This window comes from Podarcis filfolensis (assembly GCF_964270895.1).
Source record: "Podarcis filfolensis genome assembly, chromosome: 2".
Classification (NCBI taxonomy): Eukaryota; Metazoa; Chordata; class Lepidosauria; order Squamata; family Lacertidae; genus Podarcis; species Podarcis filfolensis.
Genome location: NC_139605.1, coordinates 75,297,826 through 75,325,197, shown reverse-complemented (window position 1 = coordinate 75,325,197; position 27,372 = coordinate 75,297,826). Strand labels below are relative to the sequence as shown.

The window sequence follows — 27,372 nt, the reverse complement described above, 5'->3', positions numbered from 1 at the left end:
TGGTTTTAACCTTTAAAGCCCTATACGGCCTAGGACCCTCGTACCTACGGGACCGCCTCTCCTGGTATGCCCCACAGAGAAACCTACGGTCTGCAAATAAAAACATCCTGAAGGTCCCAGGCCTCAGAGAGGTTAGGCTGGCCTCAACTAGAGCCAGGGCCTTCTCGGCTGCGGCTCCAATCTGGTGGAACGCTCTGTCACAAGAGACTAGGGCCCTGCGGGACCTGACATCTTTCCGCAGGGCCTGCAAGACAGAGTTGTTCCACCAGGCCTTTGGTCAGGGCGCAGCCTGACTCCCTCCTCTGGCAACCTGCACAGAATTTTGCTTAATGGTTGCCATCAACTTGATTTTAATTAATTTTTATAATGAAATATTTTTAGAATGTTGGATTATTTGATTGTTTGATTATTTGATTGTTGTTAGCCGCCCTGAGCCCGGCTTCGGCTGGGGAGGGCGGGATATAAATAAAATTTATTATTTTATTATTATTATTATTATTATTATTATTATTATTATTATTAATGGAACACACAATAGAGAAGGATATATTAGCCATCTAACAAGGGCTCATTGGGAGTTGTATTGACTGGACAGAAGGAAATCCATTTGATAGTCCCTTTTCAGCAGATTCCTCCAGCATTCCTAGATCTCCTAGGGTCTCCCAGAAAGCTTCGTGGTTGAGTGGGGATTTAGATCCTGGTCTTCCAAATCCTATTGCAGCACATAAACCTCTACACAACACTGGCGTAGAGTATGTGAAGTGTTTTTCTCACTCTCGTAATATTATAAATTTATTTCAATCAATAAAAGGGGTTGCAGTAGATTCATCACATTCAAAATGAATTACTTCTCCACACAATGCATAATTAATTTCTATAATTCATTGCCACAGGAAATTAGACGAATTCATAGAGATCAAGCCTGTTAATGGCTATTGGCCATGATATCTATATGATATTCATGTTCAGAGGCAGTAAAGGACTGAATATCCATTGATGAGGAGGAAACAAAGTGGAAAGGAGATTTCTAGAGGAATCAGATTGGTCATGTGGGAAATGAGATATTAGACTAGATGGACATTTCATCTGATCCATCAGTGCTTATGTTCTTATGATAATTTCTAGGTATACAACTGATATTTCTGCCAATATAAGTTTATAGGGAAATTAGACGGTTCAGTTTCACCTCATCTCCGCTCACCTGACGTTACATACTTTAAAAAAAAAGAGGAATCTATATTCCAGGGGTAATTAAGTTCAGCAACCACAGAGGTGTAAGGTAAGAAGATATATAGCAGTTGATCAGGCTCTGAAGTTTTTCGGATGACATTTTTGTTTTGCTCCATTGCCTGAACTCATTGATCTCTGCAATTGCACTGTTTTAATGTCCTGAAGTTGCATGCACAGTGAGCACCAGGCAAGGTCACCAAAGAGCATGTTTAGTATCTTGTCTTAAAAGCTCTTTACTTCTCTTAAAAGCTCTTTACTAGTGTGTAGATAATTATGTCTGAAGAGCACATAAGCCCCTTAGAGGATGCTGGTTTGCTTTGGTCGCTTTCATGAGAAGTGGCTGCAATTGGAAGAAAATGAATGAACGAAAAATGGAGGAGCCTCAATTACATAAAGCTGAGCTATGCTGCAGAAATTCTGTTCTCACATACCGTATTTTTCGCTCGATAACACGCACCTGACCATAACACGCACATCGTTTTTAGAGGAGGAAAACAAGGGAAAAAACATTCTGAATGAAACAGTGGATGTATCATTTTTGTGCTTCATGCTGTGGCCACAGACATGTGATCTGATGGTGAATTTGGGGTGACCCAATGCAAAAATCCTGAGAATCCCTGTGGATCCATGCTTTGTAACCACGTTTTTGCACCATTGCAGCCCCAGGCAACAGTGGGTGTGTGATTTTGGGGGGGGCAGGCTGTAGCCATGGACATGCTATGTGCTCTGATGGTGAATTTGGGGTGACCCAATGCAAAGATCCTGAGGATCCATGTTTTGTAACCACGTTTTTGCACCATTGCAGCCCCAGGCAACAGTGGGTGCGTGATTTGGGGGGGGGGCAGGCTGTAGCCATGGACATGCTATGTGATCTGATGGTGAATTTGGGGTGACCCAATGCAAAGATCCTGAGGATCCATGTGGATCCATGCTTTTTAACCACATTTTTGCACCATTGCAGCCCCAGGCAACAGTGCGTGTGTGATTTTTGGGGGGCAGGCTGTAGCCATGGACATGCTATGTGATCTGATGGTGAATTTGGGGTGACCCAATGCAAAGATCCTGAGGATCCATGTGGATCCATGCTTTTTAACCACATTTTAAGTGGGGAAGGAAGGAAAAATACAGAATGGACAAGGAGCACGAGAGGGGTGTGCAGAGAAGCAGCTGGCTAAGAATGCAGGAGAGGGGTATAACGGGAGGGAGGAAAGGAAGGCAAAAGTTTTCCCTCACCTACCCACCCAAGCCAGCCAGCTCTCTCTCTCTCTCTCTCTCTCTCTCTCTCTCTCTCTCTCTCTCTCTCAAGAAAATTATTGACAACCGTACAGATGTCGCTACAAGGAGAGGGAGAAGCTCTGCTCCCCTGCAACAACTCCCCCCTGAAAGAAAGCTATCCTGCACTCAAAATGCCTTCACTAACTCCCAGCAATCTCTCTCTCTCTCTCTCTCTCTCTCTCTCTCTCTGGAGGGGAGGTGCTTTCCCTGCTCTTTGTTCCGTTTCAGCAAACACAGCAAGGAAACAGAGGAGGGTGGGCAGTAAGACCCTGAGGCAGAATGCAGGAAAGCAGCCACTTCCTCTTTTCAGGTTTCCCTTCTCCGAGACGCGCGATTTGATTTTTGCCTGATTTTTTTTGCCATTTGGCTCCAGGGACCACACATTCGCTCAATAACACGCACAGACATTTCCCCTTCCTTTTTAGGAGAAAAAATCTGCGTGTTATAGAGGGAAAAATACGGTAAATGAAACCTTGATTAGCCTATAAATCCTTCGTTTGGTGCCTAGAAAACTTATCAGAAGCAGTAAGATCTGAAATGGCAGCCGAATTTCTCTAGCCTTTAAATGTTACACATCTTCCAAGCATGCCCCCCACAGTCTAGCAGAACTTGAATGAAGGATCAGGCAGCATATGTTGGGAGCCACCTTTTGAGAGGCACTTAGAGCCATTCTTGTTTGCATAGGGAGATCCTGTTGACAAGGAGCTCACCAGTCCCTCATCACCAACTTTTCTAACTTCTCTATTTTTTTCAGAGTAGAGCAATTTAGATGATCACAATTATATTGTCCAACTCATTAATAAGCAAATGTTTCCTGATAATTTTCAGCCATACTGAGGGCAGGTTTTGTCTCTTTAGAAAATGTATTTTTAAATGTATCTTTCAGACAATAATTTACACTTGGCACACAGCCACATTCTGAATCCCTTTCTCTACTTCAGACATTGGGGGCAAGCTAGATGTGGCATTAAACATGTTGATAATATAATTTTATTACTTATACCCCACCCATCTTGTCTTACTTGTGTTATCTCCTTTTTAAACAGCAGTCACCAGGGTTTCAGAGGGATGATCCAGAAAAAGACAGTGGTGTGTGTTTTTGTATAACCCTATCTTCCTGCCTTGCATTTTCCCTACCAGAAACCACATTGCAGTGATGCATTTGTGGGCAAGCAACAGCTTTGGAACGAGTTAAAAACCTACCTCCCAACAGTGGCTAAGGCCCAGTTGAACTGATAGGGTGGAATGCAGGGAGGCCAACAGATGGTGGAGCCAGAACCAAAGACAGGTAGAGCCCACTAATCTGAGTTTTCTCCCTCCCCACTGAGTTGCACCTAGGCAACACTGAGACTGAGGAGGAGGATGCTGACAAGCAGTGTCACATTCCAGACTTGCTGTAAGTAAGGAGGCAGGCTGGCTGGCTGGAGACAATGAGGTTGGTGGGGTAGTGCCTCACTTTCTCTAAGGGATCAGCCACCATTGTTCTCTCCACACTGTAGTCCCGATCTCTGTTATTTAAAAGAAAAACCCACAAGAGACACCAACATTATAAATGGTGCATCTAGCTTAGCCCTAAGGATAGAGCTACACATTATGTGGAACACGAGGGTGGTGTTGAGTTTCCCCCCATAGCATGCAGCTTTATTCATTGATTGACTGACCACTTTTAGACCAATTTTCATTACAAAAGAACCATAGAGTGATTTCCTACATAATATCTAACAATCTATTATACAAAGAAGCAACCATAAAACAACAAGGAATTCTAGTGAATATTACAACCACCACAGATAACAGCAGTGGTCCAACTCATCCCAGATCTTGAATAGCCTAGACTTTATTTATCAAATTCATAGGAGAACAGATGTTGGAGTTTCCCATGCCCTTGAGGTGACGATAATTCCACAGCTAAGGAGGCATTACTGCCATTAGAATTTACCTTGTGGTGTGTCCGCCCGCCATCGTATGCTGCTTGATATCCCTGCCATGTTCAGGGAAATGCACATTACGAACATAGGAAGCTTCCTATTGGTCCATCTAACTTGGATGTGTCTATACTGACGGGCAGTGGCTCTAAAGGGTTTGAGACAGAAGTCTTCTCCAGCCCTGCCTGGAGATGCCAGGGGTTGAACCAGATACCTTTTGCCTGCAAAGCAGTAGCTCTACTACTGAGCAGCAGCCCTTGCCATAGTAATATATGGACACAGGCTTTGTGATGTTAGAGGCAGAGGTGGAAAACTCAACCCAGGGGTCCATTTGGGGCAGTAGCCCTATTTTCTGCACAGTGTGTAGTTCTGCCCTATGAATAGCATCTTGAAAAGACAGGCATTTTTATTTCACCTGGAATACTAACGGTAAAGGTGATGAAAGAAGGCTGTGCTATGTATGTATTGCGGTACTTGTCAACGGTGGTGCTACAAAGCAAACTCCGCTTTCAGAATATGGTCAGTTCATGGTTCATTCAAACACCTGCATATTTCTTTTCAAACAACATGAAATCTGGATTAATGACAGCACACATCTTCTGATATAGCTGATCAAGACTGGCTTGTGTTTCATTGAGGTATAATATATCGCTCTATCTGGCCATAATTGCCCTTAAAGCAACAATTCCTCCTGCTTGCCCATTTGTCAGATTCTCAGCATTAAGCTTGTATGTTATAATTAAAGTGAAATAAAGAAATCATTTTGCCTGCAAGAGTCTTGTTATTTCAGGCTGATTAATGCTGCTTCAAACTGCACAGTGAAGATTGAGGCTGCTGAGTGAGAGTCGGAGAGCTTAGATATTCAAATCTTAACCTTTAAAATCCTATAGAATTTAAGAGGCAGCAATAACCTTTCTATGAGATTTTTAAGGCAAACTTCTCTGTTCAACAGCATGACATAGTTTTGTATTCAGCTGGATGGGGAAAATTAGGATTTGAATTAGGGAGTGAAACAGTTTTCCATTTAATTCTGACAATTTTGAGGGCAGTTGTATAAAATCTATTTATGAAAAGCCTCATTACCGCCATTCCTTGTGAGACTGTAGAGTTGTTTTCTGTATGGGATCTCTTACTCATCCGGCTTCCATTTGAAAGATACCAGAGGATTCATGGGTAGATGCTAAATTAATCAAAATACATTCAGACCACAGGCTAGCCGGTGCAAATACAATATTATTATGTGAGGTGGCCTTGGCAACACAGTGTAGCTAGGAACAAATGCAAAAACACCCATGTGCACATCTTGGACATTTTTGTGTCCTGCCAGTGCTCTAGCAAGTAAAACCCTGCCAAAGCCTTTGAGAAAACCTTGAAAATGATTTGCAGATTTCTGGAATTCTGACACTTGCTGTGACAGTCGATAAAAATGTGAATTATTATAGCCACTGAAGAAGTGTTGAAGGCTAAGCTGTCGCACAATGTATAATTATACTTATGAAATGCCAATCATTATGACAAGTGGGCTTGGGGTGAATAAGGATAACTTGTACACTGCTGGAAGCCTGTATATGTCGCTGTGTGTTTGTGTGTCTGTGAATTCTGTGCAGCAAGCAGTGGCATAGCTAGGGCTTTTGCCGACCGGGGCGGTCACTGAGTTTGCTGCCCCTCTCACTGTTTCTCATCCGGGAGTCTTGCCAACTTGCCATGGTCCTCCCCTCTGCTCCAACTGTCCTTCCCTTCTTTTCGCCCAAGTGGTGGGAAGGAACTCAGTTCCTGTCATCTTAGACTCCACCTCTTCTTTGCTTTACTTAATGCCTCATCATGTTCTTTTGTTTCTCTAGCTTCAACCGCAGACAGAGCTCAAGCACCTATTCCTGCCAGGCAAAAGCACCCCAAAATAGTGCAAAGCAGGAGCAACAAGGAAGAATGTAATTTCTCATACCTGCATACTGCTTTTGTGGACAGCTATAATACTGCTCAAGTACGGTAGATTTAGGTGGTGTCATAGGCGCCCCCCCCCTCCGTGCCTGTGACAAGCCCTGTTGGGCCTTCTCATGGCCTGCTACAGGCATGTGAAAGCCTGATGGGGCTCTCTGCAGGCACGGGAAGGCCCGGTGAGGCCTGGCGCAGCAATGCTTGCCCCACAATGGGGGGGGGGGGCTTAGCCCCATTCCAATTTTTTTGGGGGGGTCTGAGATCCCCTCAGCCATAGGGAGTTGGTGGTATGGTCAGATGAGGGCTGCCATCTTAAGCCTTCCCAAATCTAGGTAAGTGCTTCACAAAATTCCACGTTTAAAAAATCCCCGAATTGCAGCAAGGCAGGAAAGAGTTAAGCAAGGAGATGTGGAAAGGTGGGAGGGGGCAGAGGGAGAGAGAAAAGAGTTTCCCTTTTAATTTGTTCTCAACTTCCAAAACACAGCCCATTACTCAGGGAAAGTAACCCATGAATACCTGAGTATAGGTGCTTAAGGGCTACTGAGTGCATTGCAGCCAAGAGAGAAGCAGCTTTGCACAGCTCCCAAGCACTGGTGTGGCTGCTCGCTCTCGCCTGTCACCTGCCTTTGCCTCCTGGTGGTGGCTGTAAGGGTGATGCTGGAGCCTGTTCAGGGGGTGGCAGCACAGGAACATGCTCTCCCACCGATAGAGAGGGAAGGCAAGGGAGGGGGAAAGGGAGCAGTGCAGCCTGGAGGCACCCCCCCTCACTATGCAGCTCTGTGGCACCTGTGGCTGCCACTCCTCCGCCCCCCCTTTCCTCCAACTGTGGCAGCAGGGACACATGGATCCCTGCCACACCACTGTCCTTGGAGGCCTGGTAGACAATCAGTGTTTGTCAGGAGACAAATGTTTCCTCTTATTCCAACAGTATCTCCAGGTATAGCATTCTACTTTTTCTCATTGGCAGTCATTCATTGAGAGATATATTTGAAAAGTACAGGGTTGCCTCTACTGCAGTTAGAGTATTATCAGATGTCCCTGTTTCCTGGGGACAGTCCCCGGATTTGCAAATAAGTCCCCGGACAAATTCCATTCCCCGGAATGTCCCCGGATTTCATCTAATGTCCCCGAGAAACGCAGCAGTGGCAGTCTCAACAGCCCGAAGCAGTTGGCTCTGGCTGGCTTCAGGAGCTGCTCGGAAGTCCCCATATGATGGTGGTGCAGGGGCTCTAAGATGCAGCTTCCGGGCTGCCTCCACCTTCCCTGACCCCAGCAACTAAGCTGTGAAGGGAGGTTTCATGCTGCCTATCAGAGCAGCCTCCCAACTCCTACTTGCGTGCAAGCAGAAGTAGGGTGGGGATCTCTCATTTGTAAAGGGAGGCTTCATGCTGCCTATCAGAGCTTGCATGCAAGCAGGAGGGGGCAGGGATCTCTCAGTTAGGCAACGGGAAGCCTCTCTTCCCAGCTGAAGGATCCCCGCCCCCTCCTGCTTGCACGCAAGTAGGAGTTGGGATGGGGCTGCTCCAAGAGACAGTGTCAAGCCTCCCTTCCCAGCTGCGGGATCCCCGCCCCCTCCTGCTTGCACGCAAGTAGGAGTGTGATTGGGGCTGCTCCAATGGAAAGGGAGGCATTTGCGCTGCCCAAGCCTCGCCTCCTCCACCTTCCATGCCTGACCCACCACACACCGCTTCCCCACCACCACCACTGAAGAACCAACAACTCAGGGACTGCCCAGGCAGGGTCATGAAGAAAGGAGATAGAAGCCTTAGAGGAAGGGGAAGCGTGGCGGTTGATGTCAAGGCGGCGGCCGCCCCTCTGCCATCACCATCGCTGCAGCATCAGCGTCACAAACATGTAGTAATTAATTAATTAATTAAAGTGTCCGGATTCATTGAAAACAATCTGGTAACCTTAAGTTAGAGGCACAATATCTCCCATAGAGTCACTGTCTGTAGAGACCAGCCACCCAATGTTGGGGCTGATGTACTAAACACTCTTCCCCTAGAATACCCAATTGCAGTCTTTTATGTTTTCCTTTTCCTTGCATAGAATGCTGATCAGTTGGATTCCATAAACTGATTCCCTCCCTGGCAGCAGCCCTTTCTTCTTAAACTTTTCTTTGCTATCAACAGCCTCAAATATGCCTATGGAGCTATTAGCGATTAATTCATCTCCAAATGGTGATTATGGGGTCTGTAATGAATACTAATATGACTTATTTTCCTCCCTAGCAGGCCTTTTGCATTTTGCAACATTGCCTTGTTTTATAGATTATTCATATGTAACAATGGTTAAATATGCAAATTTACAGCAGATAATTCTCTCCAGAGGGGAAGAGCAGAGCTGCCCCTGGGTCCCGTTTAGAAAATTAAAAACAGAGGGTGACTAATACATTGGTATAATAACTATCCCTATTTCCCAGCCTAAGGATTTTCTTTTTGGGGGCCAGTTCTTCCTCTGTTTTTGCTTACAGCTGCTTGAGCACCTTCAGAGAATTTCAAGGGCAGACAGAAGACTTTCTGTCTTTTCTGTAGCACCACTCTGCACATTCCTTCTATTTTTCTTTCACATCTTCAGGAAAAACCACACCTGCTATAATCTTTACCCACTTACCATTGGAATAAAAAATTAGATAGGTAAATATGAACCCTTTCCCCCAGAAACGGTTACCTGCCCTGGAGCTCATGGGCATGGTGGCTTTGGATTAAATACACTACAAACTCAGATCATTGAAAGCTGTGGTGACTTTATCCACAGAAACTTGAAATGGCTGTGGTCTTCTGTGGTCTTCTATTCTGTGTTGTGAGTTTTTCATTAACTCCTTAGTTTATTTTAAATTTAGTGTTTTGCTTGTGATTTGCAGTAGTGGGTGGCATGGTTGAAATTACACTCAAATGACCTCGTGATAGCTGAGTTATCGCTGTATGCTGGGAAGGAGAGGAATGGCGAGGCAGCAGGGAGGTGGGTTGGTGCAAAAGTAGTGAACGAGGTAATCTGGCACTCCTGCTGACACCATTGTACTATGTTAACTTCCCCACCACCTGGCCACTCCCCCTCTCCTTCCTAGGAAGAAGTGACTCAGTGGTCAGAAGCTGGGTTGTAGAGGCAATCTTCAGGGGGGAAACTGGAATGCAGGGTGTGCGCGCAACTTATTGAGTTGCACATCTTTGGTCGCTGAAATCTTGCTTAGCTCAAAGAAGCTAGCACAATTTAAAACTTCTTCTCCCTGCAGCAATGTACCAGAAACTAATGGCAGTTTGTATTTATTGTAGTGTTGGATGCAATAGCACTTGATGTTGTGACAAACTGAAAATTATCTAGTCCAGCATTGTTAATTCTGACTGGCAGTGGCTCTCCGGTGTCTTAAAGAGAGGTCTTCCCCTTATTACCTACAACCTTTAAATTGAAGCTACTGGTGGCTGAACTTGGGACTTGAGTTATAGTCCACCTTCCGGGAAGCAGAATCAATTCTGCACAGCAGGAGTACTTAATTTACACATTTCTGATCTACAAATGTGCGCTTTCTTGGCAGCCAGCACAGGATAAGCTGATGCAGATTAGGATTTTTAAAGTGTATTTATTTATTTATTGGTGCTACTACACATATTGTGTTTCACACATTGTATAATTCGACGGGAGAAAAGCGTGAATTCCTTGTGTTACCTTGAATAGCATGTACAATCGATATTCCCTAGAATACCACCCACCATGAACACGAGTTGCAGCATTGACTTGTTAATATCACAACAGAGGAGCCACACAAAATGGGCTTTCAAACATTCACATGCTGTGGCCTTTCAAATCATTGCAGTGTTCTGTTCCAAACTCCTACTGTTTTGATTTGAGCTAGAAGAGAGGTTTTTGAGCAGACTGTTGCTCTGCAGTAACCAAACACAGTACCAATCTGTTTACTGTTTGGAAAGATAATTTCTAGGAGTTTGGTACACTGTGAGTTAAATCTGGCAAAACGAAGTAGAGACTGATGGAATGTGATTACATGACAGCTGTTCAATGGCTTTTGTAGCAGAGTCCCTCACACCAGCTCCTGGCTGGTATCCATATCTTTTATAAAACTAATAGTAAAGGTTTGCCTTGTACAAAGAATTATACATTCAGTGGTTATAAAGAACTAAACATCCAGCCACTTAATCTCTTATTTTAAAGTATTCATGTTTGTAGCTCCAAGTCAGCAACTGTAAACCCTAAAATTTGATGATTTGGGCTTTGGGGAATGTCTGGTATAGAAGAAAAACATCAGAGTGATGAACCCTAGAGAGTTGCTCTCCAGTGGTCTGCTAAACACTCCTTCTCCACACATTGGAGAACCGATTGATAACAGAAAGGTATAAGGTACTTAGCTAAATAGACTCCAGAGTCATACCTGTGGTTAAGGGAACAAGCCTACACTCAAAGGATACTGCAGATCTCCCTCTTTGAAGAGAGTAGCTTCCCCAGTGTGGCAGCAGAATGGAGCCGTAACTCTCGCTGACATGCTAGCACTTCCTCATGTGTTGCAGAGCCAGAAACAGGGCATTCCCGGGGCATGCTGGGAGTATGTGGGGGAAGGTTGTGGATCTATAAACTCCAAAGCACCCTCATTTCCTGCCCCCTAGAGGCCCTGGAGATGGTGGGGTTAATTCCTTCCCATTGCGATCAATGAGATACTCTTAAAAAGAAAAAGAAAGGAAAGGATGGAAAAACCCCAAGAAAAGTCTTCACTCACCTTCCACATTGCCTAGCAGCAGCAGATGCAGCAATTGGCTCTGCCCACCCAGGAAGGTAGGATTACTCTGTAAATTATTCAAGGCCTGAAATGCCCAGATTTTATGTATGCTTCTTTTTGCAACATAGGCAAGTGAGTGTTCCCAGGGTATCAAGTTTTGCTTGGCAGTTTATTCCTTTGGAGCTCAGTGGAGAAGATTAGAATACAGCAAATGTGACATCAGTGGAGCTTTGGGGAATATTTCTATGGAATTGGGGCTGATCTACTTCCTCAGTGCTTTTTTTAAATTTAAATATATGTGCTTTGTACCTCAGTTTGAATGAGATTGACCTAGAAAAAACCCACATAGAAGATACTGCCTGTAGTAAAAGTGATTTAAAAGATAATAACTACTGGATGTAATCTAGATGGGTGTGCACTGGAAGTGCCGAACTCCTCTGAGAGATTTTGCTAGCCTTATGGAAATGCATTTTGCTTCTGTCAGATTTCCTCTTGACTCCCCACCCCCACCCCCCTGCCACAAAACCCTCCAAATTCACTCTTGTGTACATACACAGATTTGATTTAAAAGTATTTCCTCTCAGGTTCTGATTCACAGACGTCTAAAACTGCTTTTCAAAAAGCAGTTTGGGAGTTTTACACAAGAACCACTGGAAGGCAGAGAAAAATGCGTCTCCTCAGCCTGTGAGGCTGGAGTGGGAAGCTTGTAGCTCTCCAGATGCTGTTGGTCTATAACACCCATCATGCATGACCATTAGTTGTGTTGGCTGGAGCTGGTGGGACTTTTAGAAAACAGACTCTGTCTCTACTACCTTTCCAATAACAGAACAGAAGTGTGTGTTTTTTTGGCTGTGCCCTAAAATGCAACTGACTAACCAGGATCGTGTGGCACATGGCAGGCTGACATCCTGGTTGTTGAGTGTGCTGTAGCTTCTGTCTCATCGTTCCTGTGGTCGTTCCTGAGTCTGACAATATGTTCAGAGTCTATACAGTGGCAGTTGTGACTAATCTGACCTAACCTTGGTTGTCAGAGGATAACTGGAAGATTAGCATGCTTTAGTGGGAGTCGATGGAACTTGCCCCTTATCACATTTTAAAATATGCCTTTGTTCCTATTGGTATTCATCCTTTTTTATTCTTTCATATGCTAACTTCTTTTTTAAAAAGATGGATCACTAAATAGTTCAGGCACTTAATTAATTAAATGAATTGGATCCATCTCATGTAGATTAATGGCAAACTTTTAGGAGTTGAATATGATTACATCAGATGACTAAAATGATAACTATTAAATTTGAGACAATAACTTTTTTAATGTTCTGATAATTTTTATATACTAATATACCACATCCACAGAAATCAGTTGAGTAAATTTGCCCACCAAGAGAGAGCAAGGTACTGTATGCCACCACCCAATATTTGTTCCGTGTTGGTTTGCACAGCAAGGAACAGAAAATGCAATTGCAGCTCGTTTCAGATATTCCTGCTTTTTCTCTTTTCTAATAGCAAATAGCATAGAATGTCAGTAGATTAATCTGTGGTAAAGACACATTTTGAATGCAGTGCACAGTTCTAGGCATTCAGTCTCAAAAAGCAACAGGATTAGGGGTGTAGCTAGCTGCTCCAGCACCTGGAGCGGCGGGGGGGGCGGGGGGATCTGCCCACGGAGGTGTCATGGTGATCTGTCCATGGTGGTGGTGTGGCAATCCATGCACAGAGTCCACTTGGCGGACACAAGCCCCACGCTGCCATTTCGGGCGGCGTGGGGCCCAAGCCACCACGTCACTCCCAGGAGAGACGTGTGGCTTGGTCGCGCTACAGGCCAGGCCCCGCGATAATTGCCGCCCCTGTGGTGTGCCATTTTGTCACCCCCCCTCAAGGATGACACCCAGGGCAGACTGCACTCGCCGCACCCCCCTTCCTATGCCCCTGAACAGGATACCAAAGAACTTTAAAGAGTACAGAAATGAAACTAAAATGATCAGGGCATTTTAGGAGGAAAGGATCTGATCCAACTAAGCAATTTTTATATTTTTAATTTCAACTTTACTGAGGCCCAAATGAGATAGGTTTACTACCAGTAACAGCAGTTACTGATCTAGCTCACCATTCCTACTCTGTTCTTTCTTGTGTTCTGATGACACAGTAGCCTCCATTGTCAACAGCCAATATTGTGGGGTGTTGCTTGGGAAATACGCTGTGCATTTATGATGTGGATAAGCACTGCTAGACATGGCAGAGTAGGAGGAGAGAGTTAAGTACAAGGCTGTGGTTTTCACAGTAGATAGCTAAGACTGAAACACATTTGTTAACGTTTCTGTTCTTTGCATTGTACCCTTTGCTTTGGACAATTTTGTATTGCCTTTTGCATTTTGGAAAGCCTTGCGTTCTGAGGAGTAGCTCAGGGTCATCATGCGAACTACTCAATCATTTCTGATTGAAAAATCAGTCACACTCCAACACCATTTGGCATATAAATCTGTAGAAATGCCATTTTAGCTCCCTGTTTTGTTAGTTTGGGTCTTTCTTTGTCCTTGTGTAAGGCAATCTGTTTCTAAATGGAGTTAAGGTAAATGCAGGATAATTACCAGTCTCATACCACGCACACATTTCATGAATTCCTGGGAAACAAATTAACTTGGTTGGAGGCATAGGCCAGATCCTGGAGGCTTCTGGTTTATGTAGAAGAAAAGGTCACAAATCTGAACTCATTTGTTTTTCTTTTGAATAATCTGTTATTGGCAAGGCTGATAGTGCCAATCTATCTGCCACTTGAGGACCTTGAACCAGCTCGCAAATACCTTTGTCAGGGCACAGCATCAGTAGTCAGAACCATAACATCCCCAGACACTAATCACTTATCAGACATAGCCAATATTGGTCAGAGTTTTAGCATACCGCTCAGGTCTTACATCGACCAGCAGATCAGACCTCTTGCCATTATAATCTTGTATTGATGTAGCTGCTGTTTGGAAGGACAATCATCTCTCCGATGTGACATTTGCTTAAAATTGTTCTGTAAATTTTATGTGTTAAGGGTTGTGTGGGGTGGTTTATGAAAACCTGGTAGTTGAGCAGTGTGTTTTCCCAAAATGATTTGTGATCTGAGAAAATACTTGAAGAGTGCCCTGACTACAGCATAAGGAATTAACAAGTAGGACAGGATGGGGGGGGGGCATTTACGTGTAGGAGCTGCTTTCTTTTTATTAAGAGCAAAGCTTCTTTTCTTTTTATATAAAAAGTGTGTATATGCAAAGGTAGTGTAGCCTACAGTTTTTAAGAGCCTCTCTTTTAATAAAGATTAATGTCCTGTTATCAACCAAGTCAGGGGAAAGGTGGTTGAGGTGTGGTGTTCTGGTGCAGACATCTCCAGATAATCTTACTGCGAGTTGATATATTGTAATCTAAAGTACTAAAATGACAGTAATCCTAATCATGTCGGTCTACTTGAAATGCATCATTGGAAGGTGGTGGCTCTAATGTTGCATGCATAAAAAACTGAGGTGTAGGGAAAGGTGATTAACAGTGCAATTTAAAGAAAGTTTGCCAAGAATTAAATGCAGTCTGAATTCAAAGGCATTTACCGTATTTTTCGCTCGATAACACGCACCTGACCATAACACGCACATAGTTTTTAGAGGAGGAAAACAAGAAAAAAAAATTCTGAATGAAACAGTGGATGTATCATTTTTGTGCTTCATGCTGCGGCCACAGACATGTGATTTGATGGTGAGTTTGGGGTAGCCCAATGCAAAGATCCTGAGGATCCATGTGGATCCATGCTTTGTAACCACGTTTTTGCACCATTGCAGCCCCAGGCAACAGTGGGTGCGTGATTTTTTTGGTGCAGGCTGTAGCCATGGACATGCTATGTGATCTGATGGTGAATTTGGGGTGACCCAATGCAAAGATCCTGAGGATCCATGTGGATCCGTGCTTTGTAACCACGTTTTTGCACCATTGCAGCCCCAGGCAACAGTGGGTGCGTGATTTTTTTGGTGCAGGCTGTAGCCATGGGCATGCTATATGATCTGATGGTGAATTTGGGGTGACCCAATGCAAAGATCCTGAGGATCCATGTGGATCCATGCTTTGTAACCACGTTTTTGTACCATTGCAGCCCCAGGCAACAGTGGGTGCGTGATTTTTTTGGTGCAGGCTGTAGCCATGGGCATGCTATATGATCTGATGGTGAATTTGGGGTGACTCAATGCAAAGATCCTGAGGATCCATGTGGATCCGTGATTGGAACCACGTTTTAAGTAGGGAGGGAAGGAAAAACATAGAAGCGACAAGGAGAGGGGTGTGCAGAGAAGCAGCTGGCTAAGAATGCAGGAGAGGGGTTTTACCGGAGGGAGGAAAGGAAGGCAAAAGTCCCCCCCCACAAGCCAACCAGCTCTCTCTCTCCCCCCCCCCAACCTGCATGTTGCCTTCGAGTCCCAGACGCTTAGAAGGAAGGACGCTCTGCTTGCCTGGAGGGGAGGGGTTTTCTCTGCTCTTTGTTCCGTTTGAGCAAACACAGTAAGGAAACAGAAGCGGGTGGGCAGTAAGACCCTGAGGCAGAATGCAGGAAAGCAGCAGCTTCCTCCTTTCCTCCCTTCTCCGGACGATTTGATATTTGCCTGATTTTTGCCTTCGCTCGCGCTTGTCAGCTCCAGGGACCACACATTCGCTCAATAACACGCACAGACATTTCCCCTTACTTTTTAGGAGAAAAAATCTGCGTGTAATAGAGGGAAAAATACGGTACTTCCCATTTGGTAGGACAATCCTATATACCGTATTTTCCCGTGTATAAGACTAGGCTTTTTTCCTAATAAATTATGTCAAAAATTAGGGGGCGTCTTATACACGGATAGTGCCGAGGCCATTTTCTGAAATCCGAGTTCCCCAAAATAGGGGGTGTCTTATACACGGGGGCGTCTTATGGATGGAAAAATACGGTAAATCCCTGCACTGGTCTCTATTTAGGGTTTAGGATTGTAGGACTATAGATGTGTTAGAAGGAATATAGAGTAGGAACATAGAGTAAGTTTGGTATAGACTACATGGATTCTTTTTTAAGAGACAATTTTGTTGACTATTTGACTTGTAGCCTGCCCTGGGGTTCAGGGATGAAAGATGGGATATATATATAGGGTTTTCATATTTTAAGAAGTAAAAATCCAGACACAAAAAGTTGTTGAGCTTTTTAAAGGAAAGTTGTTGAGCTTTGTGTTGAGCAATGTGTCCTTTTAAAAAATACCTCTTTTACAACTGTGTGTGTATGTGTCTACACACACACATATATAATTAAGAAACATACTTTGACCACATTTAGTAATTTTGTAGAATCTAGCATGAATACAAACACTCTGTGTTCCATATATGTGTAATTGATATGCTATATAGCAAGCAAAGAGACTTGGGCTGTGTTTATTGGCATGCTTTTCCACGCAAAGAGTGAGAATCAATAGTTCTCTTATTAAAGAGAGAGCAGGGACTATAATTCAGGAACTGCAGGCCACTTAGCTATTAACAGAATTATGATTTCCTGTCCAGTAGAAAAATGTCAATAATTTCACCGTACTGAGAGAATCCACTGGGGCACAAAACTCATGGTCTGAATAACACATTGGCTCACATAATGGATTGTGTATTCTGGAGCATTAGGAGCTGAAGAGTTACTGGGGGCAGTGCAGATATACCAAACACATAATATATTGTGAAATCTTGTAAATGGTTACTTCACACAGTCATTTTTGTGATTGTTCTTGGGCATGAAAATGCCTGGAGTCATGCTGGGGAATTTCAGTTGAATTGGTGGTGTACAGTTACTCTGTGAAGCCATTTCCAAGATTGTAGGAAGCCATTGTAATGTTGCAATGGCTTCAAAGTGTTTTGACATCCTGCTGGTTCATGGTACATTTCTTCATGTTATCCCATATCAGACTGGATCCAAGTTGCTGAGATCTAGTATTTATTTGCAAAGGTGTGCATAGGGAAGACTTTTAGGAAATGAAAGTGATGCTTGATGATGATCGACATCCTGACAATCTGGAACAGGGATTCTCAAAGTGTGGTCCTCAGATCACCAGTGGTTCATGAGCATCACCCAGGTGATCCACACTTGCATCTAATGTGTGTGTCAAGAACTGTGTGAGCAATTGCTGCTTCATTGTTCTTAGAACCTAGACTTCCCATGTGAAAGCTCTGGGAACCCTGTCCTCTTTTTCACCAGGTTACTCTTGATACAAGAGTGGAGGAACAAGGGGCAGCCTGGTTGCCTGCCATTGTTTTCATCTTTTGGGTTTCTAAATTCAAACTCAGATGGAACCTTCATTTTTGTCTAATTTGGTAGAGATCTTCTAAGACACTAAAATACAATAACTGTGCAAGGAAACAGCATGCCTCCCTTTCCCCTTTCCCGCTGCAGGAGATATATGCTCCTGAATAAGAAAAAGAAGATGTACCAACTAACTGAACAATAGCAATAGCAATACTTGAGTGTTGGAATTATATTTGGATGGAGTTTGGAAGCCAGCAGAAAAGACATTCTATACTAGTTGCTATAAAATATCAGTCACTGTTGAGAAAAAGCTTACAAGTTCCAGACGGGAAAGTTTATATACCAAACTCCAGATCTCTGACAGCATGAAGTAAGACATAAGGGAGAAATGCATTCAGATTAAAAGAATATAACCCAAAGAATTCTCGAATTACAGCATAATAAATAAAATTCCACGGGGCTGTAGCAAAGTTTAGAAGTAGTCCGTATGCTTACTCTCCGCAGGTAGACTGGCAGATGCAGTTGTTAAAATGTTCTTTTTTATGGAAAGCAGCTGGTAGTTCACTAGCATATACACTTGGGAAATTATGCACTAAGAAGTCAGTTGCAGGATGCATAAGGCCAGACTATTGATGCTGAAGTTTAAAATCAAAAGGCTCTCCAGATATATAAAACCAACTCTATACTTATCATGGCATCCTGTGCAAGTAAAGAAAATACGTAAATTTGAGTGACTTTTTTTCCACTGCAATAAATGGGTTGTATGGGTTGTGCCTAGTGCTTCCTCAGGTATGTAATGGGTAGGAGTTTCCAGCAGTATCCTTTTCAAGATGCTTCTGATAAGGAGGGCATGAAGGCAAAAGACATTCCTTGTTGATTGTCCCCAGCACTTGTATTTATAGGTACTGTATATATAAACTCTTAATATGGAGATTCCATTTAAACCATTATGGCTCATCCCTGTTGATAAGACATACCACCCCATGATCAGCCATTGATATCAGATGTCATTTTCATTTTCCCACTAGAATTGTCCAGATCTCCCCACCCCCACCCCCAAGTCTGTTTACAATAACCCTGAGATTCTCAAACAAGAACTACCAATATGCTTTGTGCCAAGCACTCTGCTTCATTGTTTTAGCTATACCAGAAGTACATTGAGCTTTCCCACTAGACTTTCCTTAGCAATGTGCAAGAGTTGATTTCCCCCGGCTGTAGCTGGAGAACTTTGAGGTTGCAGCTGAATCTGAAGAAGCTCGTGGAAATCTGGTGCATATGTAATAAGTGATTACCATGGTCCATGCGCATTTATTCTCATGGCTTGCTGTTGAACATGTCTGTTCCCTCCTCATGATGAAAACCATGTGGTTATTTTATGTTTGCAATTAAGGATTGTAATTAAGCCACACTGTTGGCTAGAAGCTGAAGACATGGGAAGTTGTCATCTGTTAGCCCAGTTGTCCAGTTTGTTTTTAAATTACATATAAAAGGGAAAAGTATTATCCACATTGAGCCCTGCAGCATAGTTTATGCCCTGCTTGTAATTCACAGCATTCAATTTAAATTACTGCTATATAGAGGGAAGACTCAGCCCATGGTGATGTAAAGAGGTAGGTTTAGAAGTACCATGATTCTTCCTCCCCTTCATTACTAAGTGTCACAGGAGACATTTATCTTTCTGTCACTGCTGTTCTGTACTCTCTGGAATTTAATAGATGTTACTTTTTTTTACTGTAGTTATAGACATGTATTACATACACATTAAGAGCCTGGGCAGTGTCGTTTGAACAGAGCAAGAATTGTAGAGCAAGCAAGGAAAGCAATATATATTTATGGAGGTTTGCTAGTCTCCAAAGTGGGAACAATGGGACTCATGAGCTGTTCTTCATTTTTATTTATTTATGGGCACAGTTTTGAAGGCACAAAGTAGAGCTTTTTCAGAAATGCAGAGCCCGCCCACACTGCACAGGCACAGCATTTCAGACTACTCTGGTGAAGGTGAGGAGGGAAAGTTCAAGAGCTGCTCACAATGTGACAAGAGGGCAGCTGTTAAGGAAAAGAAGAAAAAACAAAGTCCCTCTGCATGAATAGTCCAGTGTCTAGCTGGATTGCAGTCTGTGACTATATTCTAGTACTTAGTTACATATGCATAAATTATAGTGGTCTGAACAGCACATATTAGGCATACTTTTTGGGGCCTAGAATATGGCCTGGACAGTGCTGAGTTACACAGTTTTCTGGACTACCTACTGTTTATTACTATTGCAGTAGTAAAATTTAATAAGCAGTGTAGTAGCTAAGGAGTTAAATGTGCAATTTTGGAGCAAAAACCCACCTTTAGAATTTTCTTTGCTGTTCGCTTCAGCTTATGTCCTTTTATCTTCTCATATATTGGACTTGCACAAGCTTTTCTGTACACAGTTCAGCAGATCTGTACAAATACTTTATTCGGAATACGGACTGAGCTCTTGAGTAAAGAGATACTGCTATACACTTCCACCTAACTCTGCTTTGTAAGGTACATAAGAACGCAACAGGAGCCCTGCTGGATCAAGAAACAGGCCCATCTGGTCCAGCATCCTGTTCTCACAATAGCCAACCTAGGGGGAAGCCCACAGCAGAAGGCAGCATTCTCTCCACTGGTGATTCCTAGCAAATTGGTATTCAGGGGGATCCTGGCTTTGACAGTGGACGTAGAACTTCGCCACTGTGGCCAGTTGCAATCGATAGCCTTATTCTCCATGAATTTGTCTAGTCCTCTTTTAAAGCTGTCTAAGCTCCTATATCCTGTGGGAACAAATTCCAGAGTTTAACTATGTGATGTATGGAGAAGTATATTTCAATCTGTCCTGAATATTCCAAACATTCAGTTTCATGGGATGGCCCAAAGTCCTAGAATTTTGAGAGAGGGAGAAAAGAGATCTCAAATGAACTGATTTGAAACTGGCTTGTTACTGGCCTACCTGGAAGTAGATATGGACAAATCTGCCAATTTTGGTTTTTCTCAATTTTTTCTTTCCCCCCTATGTTCACTTCTCCACATTTACATATAAACTCCTCATGAAAATTCATCAGCATTTTAAAGTAAATTTATTCTATGGACACATTTTTGTATGCAATTTTGCCAAATATTTTGCAAACCAATTTTCCCCAATTTAATGCATTTTTGTACCTTAGTTTCATTAATATTTGCATTTTTGTACTCATTACGTGACTAGAGAACTGTACTGGAAAATTCAGAAAGGTGCAAATTTTGAAGGATGGCTGTGTTTCATTTTGCATACTGTTTTGGAAAGTGCAGATTAGGTAGGTTAGTATTTAAATGCAGACTGAATTGAATGTCCACTCTCACTAGCTGGAAGACTGCCTTCTTCCATGCATATTATTATTCAGTCTTTAAGCTCCTTTCCAGAGGTCCTATTCCACCAAGTGAAGAGAAGCAGGTGGTGACTATGATGAGGACCTTCTAGGTGTTGGCACCCTGGCTATGCAATAGTCTGGCAGTGCAACTTTTTCTGATGTCATCTTTATGGCCATTTCAGGGCCAAGTGAAGACCTTTGCTAACATTCACCTTGGCCTTTTGAACATACTGTGTTCTTTAAAGAAAGTTTTCATGGTCCAAGTTATGTTTTGGTTTATACAGTGGTGCCTCGCAAGACGAAATTAATCCGTTCCGCGAGTCTCTTCGTCTTGCGGTTTTTTCGTCTTGCGAAGCACGGCTATTAGCGGCTTAGCGGCTTTAAGAAAACAAGGAAACAAAGGAACAAAGGAAACAAACTCGCAAGAACTCGCAAGTCATTTTGTCTTGCGAAGCAAGCCCATAGGGGAAATCGTCTAGCGAAGCGACGCAAAAACCGAAAAACCCTTTCGTCTTGCGCGTTTTTCGTTTTGCGAGGCATTCGTCTTGCGGGGCACCACTGTAATCTTACATGCTGATTAGCGCCCCACCCCCACCCCCGCTGCTAGAAAATTCTAAGGCTGTTGTTACTCCAGCTGTTTAATCATTGCATTGCACCTTTACACTGCATTATTTGTTCTATAAGCTTCCCAGTGAACATATGGTGAGAGGCATCCATACAAATCTGTCAAATAAATAGTAAAATAAATAAAACTGAAATTAAATAAAATAAATTTAATAATAAATTAAAGCTGTAAATTCAGATGCTTTTACTCTTTGGGCCACCATGACAGCATAGCGGAATAAGAAAGAGCTCTTAGCCTGCTCTTTACTGCACTGCAGAGCTACCACTGCAGAATACTGCATTACCAATTCTGCATGGATCATGTGACCCAAGAGTCCAATAGAGTTCTACCTGGTTTAATAAAGCTGTTAACTCTCCCTCTGACTCCTTAGCTGAGCAACTTGTCATTTCAGCAGAATTAGAGGTGCTATTAAATTGCCCACTCCCAGTTGCCTAGTTGGCCACCTGCAACTCCCCGCTCCCAGCGGCTGTATATAACTTGGGCAGTGCTTACAATGTGTCCCTAGATTTGAGCCAACAGTTTCACTCACCCTGCTTTATTTCAAATCCAGCAGATTTTGGATTCCAGGGGATTCTGTCATTAATAGCTACTCTGACCATATTTCCTTATTTCTGTTGACCAATGTATTCTAGCTGTTGTGAGATCATTTATCATGTGTTTATCCAGGAGATATTTTATTTCTAGATTCAACCCATAAAAGCAATATCAAAGTAGCTTCACCAGCTATTTTGCCAGGAGATGTTTAAAGGAAGTTTGTAAGTTTTGGTTGCCACCTAGTGTTCAGACATGATTCAGACACATTTGTCAGGTTAGAAGCCGTAGATAGAGAAAATTTGTGTGTGCATCTTCAGTGACAGTTTGCCATTTCACAAATGAAAAGAAAACTGAAATGACAAAATCTAAACACCAATCGTGGTTAAAATTAAAATAGAGGGAATGTGGAGGTTTGGTTGATGAGACAACAGATGCCAGTAAGTGGATCTGTTTACATTAGGCCTTAAGAAAGTGGGATGTAATTGGCATAACTGTCAGGGTAAATATGAGGGCTCTGGGCACAGCAAGGAAACGACTGATGATTTCCCTAATTAGGAAACACTTGTGAAAATTCCAGACAATGACAGTCATTAAGCATCTAGAAAGTGCATCCTTTATTGCAAGTCTGACAACCTAGCAGCCTGTAAAATGAAGGCAACTAGGTGGATTTTATGTGACCCCCAGTAGAAGAGCTTTATGTGGCACCCTAGTGGTCCTATCCAGTTTTAATGGCATTGTAACATGTTTGCCTGCAGTTTCACTTGGGTGCCTCCAGACAGTCACTTTTTGGGTGACTCAAGGGATTCAAGTGCACATCAGAAATTCAGGTTGGTGCAATTAAAGTGTTATGTTGACCTATCACAACAAATCTTCTTTCAAGAATGGACTTTTGCAGTTAGGGAAGTGATGGGGAAATGTGCTGAAAAGTGTGAGGCGAACAAAAGGTTGACCGGATGATGTATGAACAATTGCAAAAAAAATAAAAATGAATTCTCTGCAAAGACTGGACATAGTCTAACCTCCACATGTCACAACCGGTGCGCACCAGAGCAAAAGACTCACCACACCAGGACGACAACTTTCAGCAAAGGAAAATAACGGACTTCTTTAAGGGAGCGACTTTGCCGTATAAGAGCCCCCCACAAGAATTTAAATGACGGTTAGCCGGACAACCCAGAAAACCACCAATATCGATCCTTTGTTGGAACATCGCTGGCTGGCGTAGGAAAAAATGTGACCCAGAATTCCAGTCGTATATCAACTCGTTTCATATCATTCTATTGCAAGAAACTTGGGAGGAGGGTGAAATTGTCATAAACGGATTTGACCTACTATCCCTTCCAGCTTGCCCCTCCCAGAAAGGAGGACGGCCGAAAGGTGGTCTAGTAATTGGTATCTCACTGAAGCTGCATCTCAAATTTTCATTAGTTTTGACTGCTCCCCCTTATGCTTTATCCGGGTTGATGTCGGGGGGGAAAGTATCTCTGTTAATCTCCAATGTCTATCTCCCGCCAGGGGGTTCGTCCCTTGAACTGCATGATAGATGGGAAATATTAGAAGATCATCTAGTATCATGCCGAGTCAAATATTCCAATAGCCAATCCTTAATTGGTGGTGACTTTAACGCACGTAACCTCCACATGAGTTTTGTGCAAACAAATCAGGACATATGCTCAGTGAGCAGGGCTTCTGGAGATACACTTATAAAAAAAAGAAAATGCTTTTAAATGGTAAGAAAACATTTTCATAGGTTGCACCTCCTCCCCCACTAGCCCCAGAAAAAGGCTAAGGGTTTGGAGGGACCCTTTGGAACAAGATTGGTATATAAGAGCTTTCAGAGTGCTGCTAGTACCAGCTTAGAGAAGCAGCATTTACTTACAGCACCTAAAACACCAGAGTATTTAAAAGTCTACAGAGCAAAGCTCTACTCGACGCTCTTTCTCAGATGCCATTAGGCAGCCTTTGGAAGTTTCATATGAATCGTTATATATTGTTATGGATATGCCATAAAGAAGTGTTGAGTCCAGGATAAGTTTTAAACATACCGTACAAAAAGTTGTTGGGGTATAAGGACACTGCATATTCTGTGGGGAAGGCTGGAGGAAACTATGCTAGACATTAATCACAACTGTGAGGCAGGAGAGAGGCCTGAAGGTAAAATTATTTGAGTTAGGCAGGGTAGGGGACTGGAATTAGCAGCAGGCTGGATCCTTCTCACCCACCCACCCACCTCCCATGGGTCAAGTTTGACAGGTGGGCAGAGTCCTGCACTTCACATGCACCGCTGATCAACTAATTGTTGGCACTTTCAACAGGCTGCCAATCAGCTGATCAGCAGTGCCTCAAACACCCTCCCTTTGGGTCCATCTACATCTTAACCTGCCTCACATCTGACACCAGGTGGACATTTCTTGGCTGAAATAGCCTCACAGGCCAAATGGGGATGTCCAATGTGCCTTATTATTTTTTGTTTGTTTATATATATGCCAACCATCTGACTGGGTTGCCCCAGCCATCCTGAGTGGTTTCCAACAAATTAAAAACATTAAGGACCATGAGAAAGCTGTTCCTCACTCACTGCTAGGTGAAGGCCTCATAGCAAATTCATGGTGGGGCTCAGATTTTATTCACAGACTTTCTTCTGTAGGTTTCTGGAAGTGTGTGTGTGTTCAGTGCAGAACTAGAGGGAACTCTCTTGAATTTGCTCATGTGGGAATGCTGTTTTGGGGTCATGCTGCATATTTTCACTTCTGCCACAAGTACCAGGCACACACTTAGCTGAACACTGTCCTCAACCTGTTTTTCGTTTCTTTTGTTTTACTTCTTCAAATATTGAAGGCTCCCATATTGTACCACTGAAACATGAGAGCACTCACACAATGCTTTTTTGCAAGCAAAAAGCAGTGAACTTGAGCCAGTCATCTCTCTCCTCTACTCCACACCACACATTTAATGTGAAGGTTCTCAACCTGTGAGCTGCACGCCAATAGTGGTCTACAGGCTCTATTCACGTGGTCAGTGGAAAGGTTGTAGAAGCATCAAACAATTACAGTGGTACCTCTGGTTATGTACTTAATTTGTTTCGGAGGACCGTTCTTAACATGAAACTGTACTTAACCTGAAGCACCACTTTAGCTAATGGGGCCTCCTGCTGCCGCCGTGCCGCTGCTGCATGATATCTGTTCTCATCCTGAAGCAAAGTTCTTAACCCGAGGTACTATTTCTGGGTTAGCGGAGTCTGTAACCTGAAGCGTCTGTAACCCGAGGTACCACTGTATCTACATGGCCCTGTGCTTGATTTATTTTTGTCTGACAATGGAGATTGAGACCATTTTGGATAGGGCTGTATTTTCAAACAGGGTAACTAACAAAGCCCTGGCTCAGAACCTGAGATTCCTTAAAATATAGCACTGGTGCAGTCTACTAATTATTCCTTAAAATTTTACTAGTTAAAGGGCTCTTTCTCAGCCCAAGGCTGTGTTTCTCATACCCCAGTACTGGTTTGGAGAAGGAGGTTGTTATTTATATTTATATTTATCCATTGCATTAGAAACGTAAGATTGTGATAATTAATGTACAAGTTATGCCCTTTGGGTGGAATTCAACATCATGTTATTACAGATGCACAAGCATTTCAGTTTGCTGAATGTAACAATCATCCTCTCTTACCCACCCACCCCACTGTTCTGGGGGCTCTGCAAATCCCAGGTGCAGGGAGAGGAGGAGGGAAAGCCCTGTTGCACAAGCAGAAGCAGAGTTTGTGTGTTGAATCCCCACCCTGTGATTTGTAGAACAGAAAAAAGCATTAGTGGCCCACCTGGATCCTCAGCAATTTTCAAGTGGTCCATGAAGAAGAAGGAGAAAATGAGAACCCCCAATTTAGTGCATATTTTTCTTTTATGTATTTAGTTCTTTCAAGGCTGTCTACTCTTCCTGTCTAAGGGTGGAACATGATTTTTTTAAAAAATAACAGCAGCAACAACCAGGAGTCTGGCTGCCTCCTTTTTCCTTCATTTCACACAAGCTAAGAACAAGATGGTTCTACCCAGAGGAAGGCTGTGAACCTTCAATTAGAAGGGGGCAGAGTGTTGCATTACTTGTGCTGAATCAATGCTAGCCCACGTAAAGCATTAAAGGAATAGTGCAGGGTCATATCGCAAGTCAGGAATATTTTTGGTATTTATTAAAGCATTTATATGCACCACTCGGGGCAGCCTATACCATTAAAAATTATAATGTCATAAAAACAACAGTATAAAATAAACTACCAATGAGACAGGATTAGCAATTCTATCCAAGCTTATAGATGTGATATATGCAGCAGGAAAGTTTATAGAGGAGTGTTAAATTATTTGATCATTTATTGAACCAGAATAGACAGCAGAGGGCAGCATTACTCTTATCATCTCATGTCAAATGAACTGGAGTGAATGTGGTTTATATCTCCTGCACCTGTTTGAGCTATTAAGTTAGTGAAGCTTATAAATAAGTTTGACTGTTAATAAAATATTCATGCTGTAGTAAGTTTCTGCTGCAGAATTTTATTATTCTGGAGTGGTAAAATCTTATTACTCTGGGAATGCATGTTGAATATTTCAAAGAGGGGGAACAGCGTCATTCACACACACATGTGCTGGGACATGGTAGCCACTTGGAAATGTATGGCAAGTGATTTGCTTGGAGTGTCTCACCCACAACATCTCTTACGGTTTTCAAAACAAGAATGCAGCATTAGTTTCACCCTGGTTTGTGTTAGCATGCCGAATCTCGACAAAACCATTTGGAGACCTGCTTACCCAGACAGGATGCCGTTTAGACCTGTCTTTGTCAGGCAGTTGTGTTTTCAAGTGGCTGTCACATTGAAAATACATTCAAGTGACTGTCACACTGAGCCTAAGATGGCTTTTACATCATGAGCCTCTAGCATTGCTTTTGGATAGTCAGCTGAAAGAGGAATAAAACTATAGTTCCATGTGGTACATTGTGTAGCACTACCTAGCCTGGCAGTGTATGAACCAATAACTAATATCCTTCTTTAAGGTGATTCAGAAGCAAGTCACATTCAGCAAAGAGCCTTTTACAACTTTAATTAGAAGCTCCCTCCTTGTAGGTCCTGCTTTTAATTGCTTCCATTTCACCAGGGGTCATTGGTGATGAATTGTCCTTTAAATGAGCCTTAATTAGTTAGTTCCTGTTCCCCATGGAATGGGCTTTAATTACTGGCTTCTCATTAATTCATTTTCTTTTATTATAGTGAAACACCACTATAATCAGTATAACAGGGCATTGGCACCAATGTGAGTACAAGGAAATTCTGGACAGTTCTGAGATGAAAGAGAAAAGATGGGAGAAGAGAGTAAGAGTCAGTTATCCATGGAAACTTAGGTGGTGGTGAGGCGAGGGCATCCATCTAGACATGATGTGTTTTATAAGGGTTTAATTGAATAAAGGTGAGTGGGACTGTGCCACTTGTCTCACTCTGGAAGTCATGTGTGGC

General features: G+C 42.9%; 1 protein-coding gene across 9 annotated transcripts in view; it reads left to right on the top strand.

Moving 5' to 3' along the window:
- Positions 1-27,372, top strand: part of KCNIP1 (potassium voltage-gated channel interacting protein 1) — a 556,014-nt gene that overhangs the window by 370,554 nt on the left and 158,088 nt on the right. For 2 of the 9 annotated variants that reach the window (XM_083597506.1, XM_083597502.1), the window contains exon 1: positions 10,950-11,144. The exons of the other annotated variants lie outside the window; for them this stretch is intronic. In XM_083597506.1, coding sequence (XP_083453632.1) covers positions 11,114-11,144 — 31 coding nt within the window. In that variant the 5' untranslated portion in view covers positions 10,950-11,113. Of the gene's footprint in view, positions 1-10,949; positions 11,145-27,372 lie in introns of those variants that run through there. 9 annotated transcript variants of the gene reach the window in all.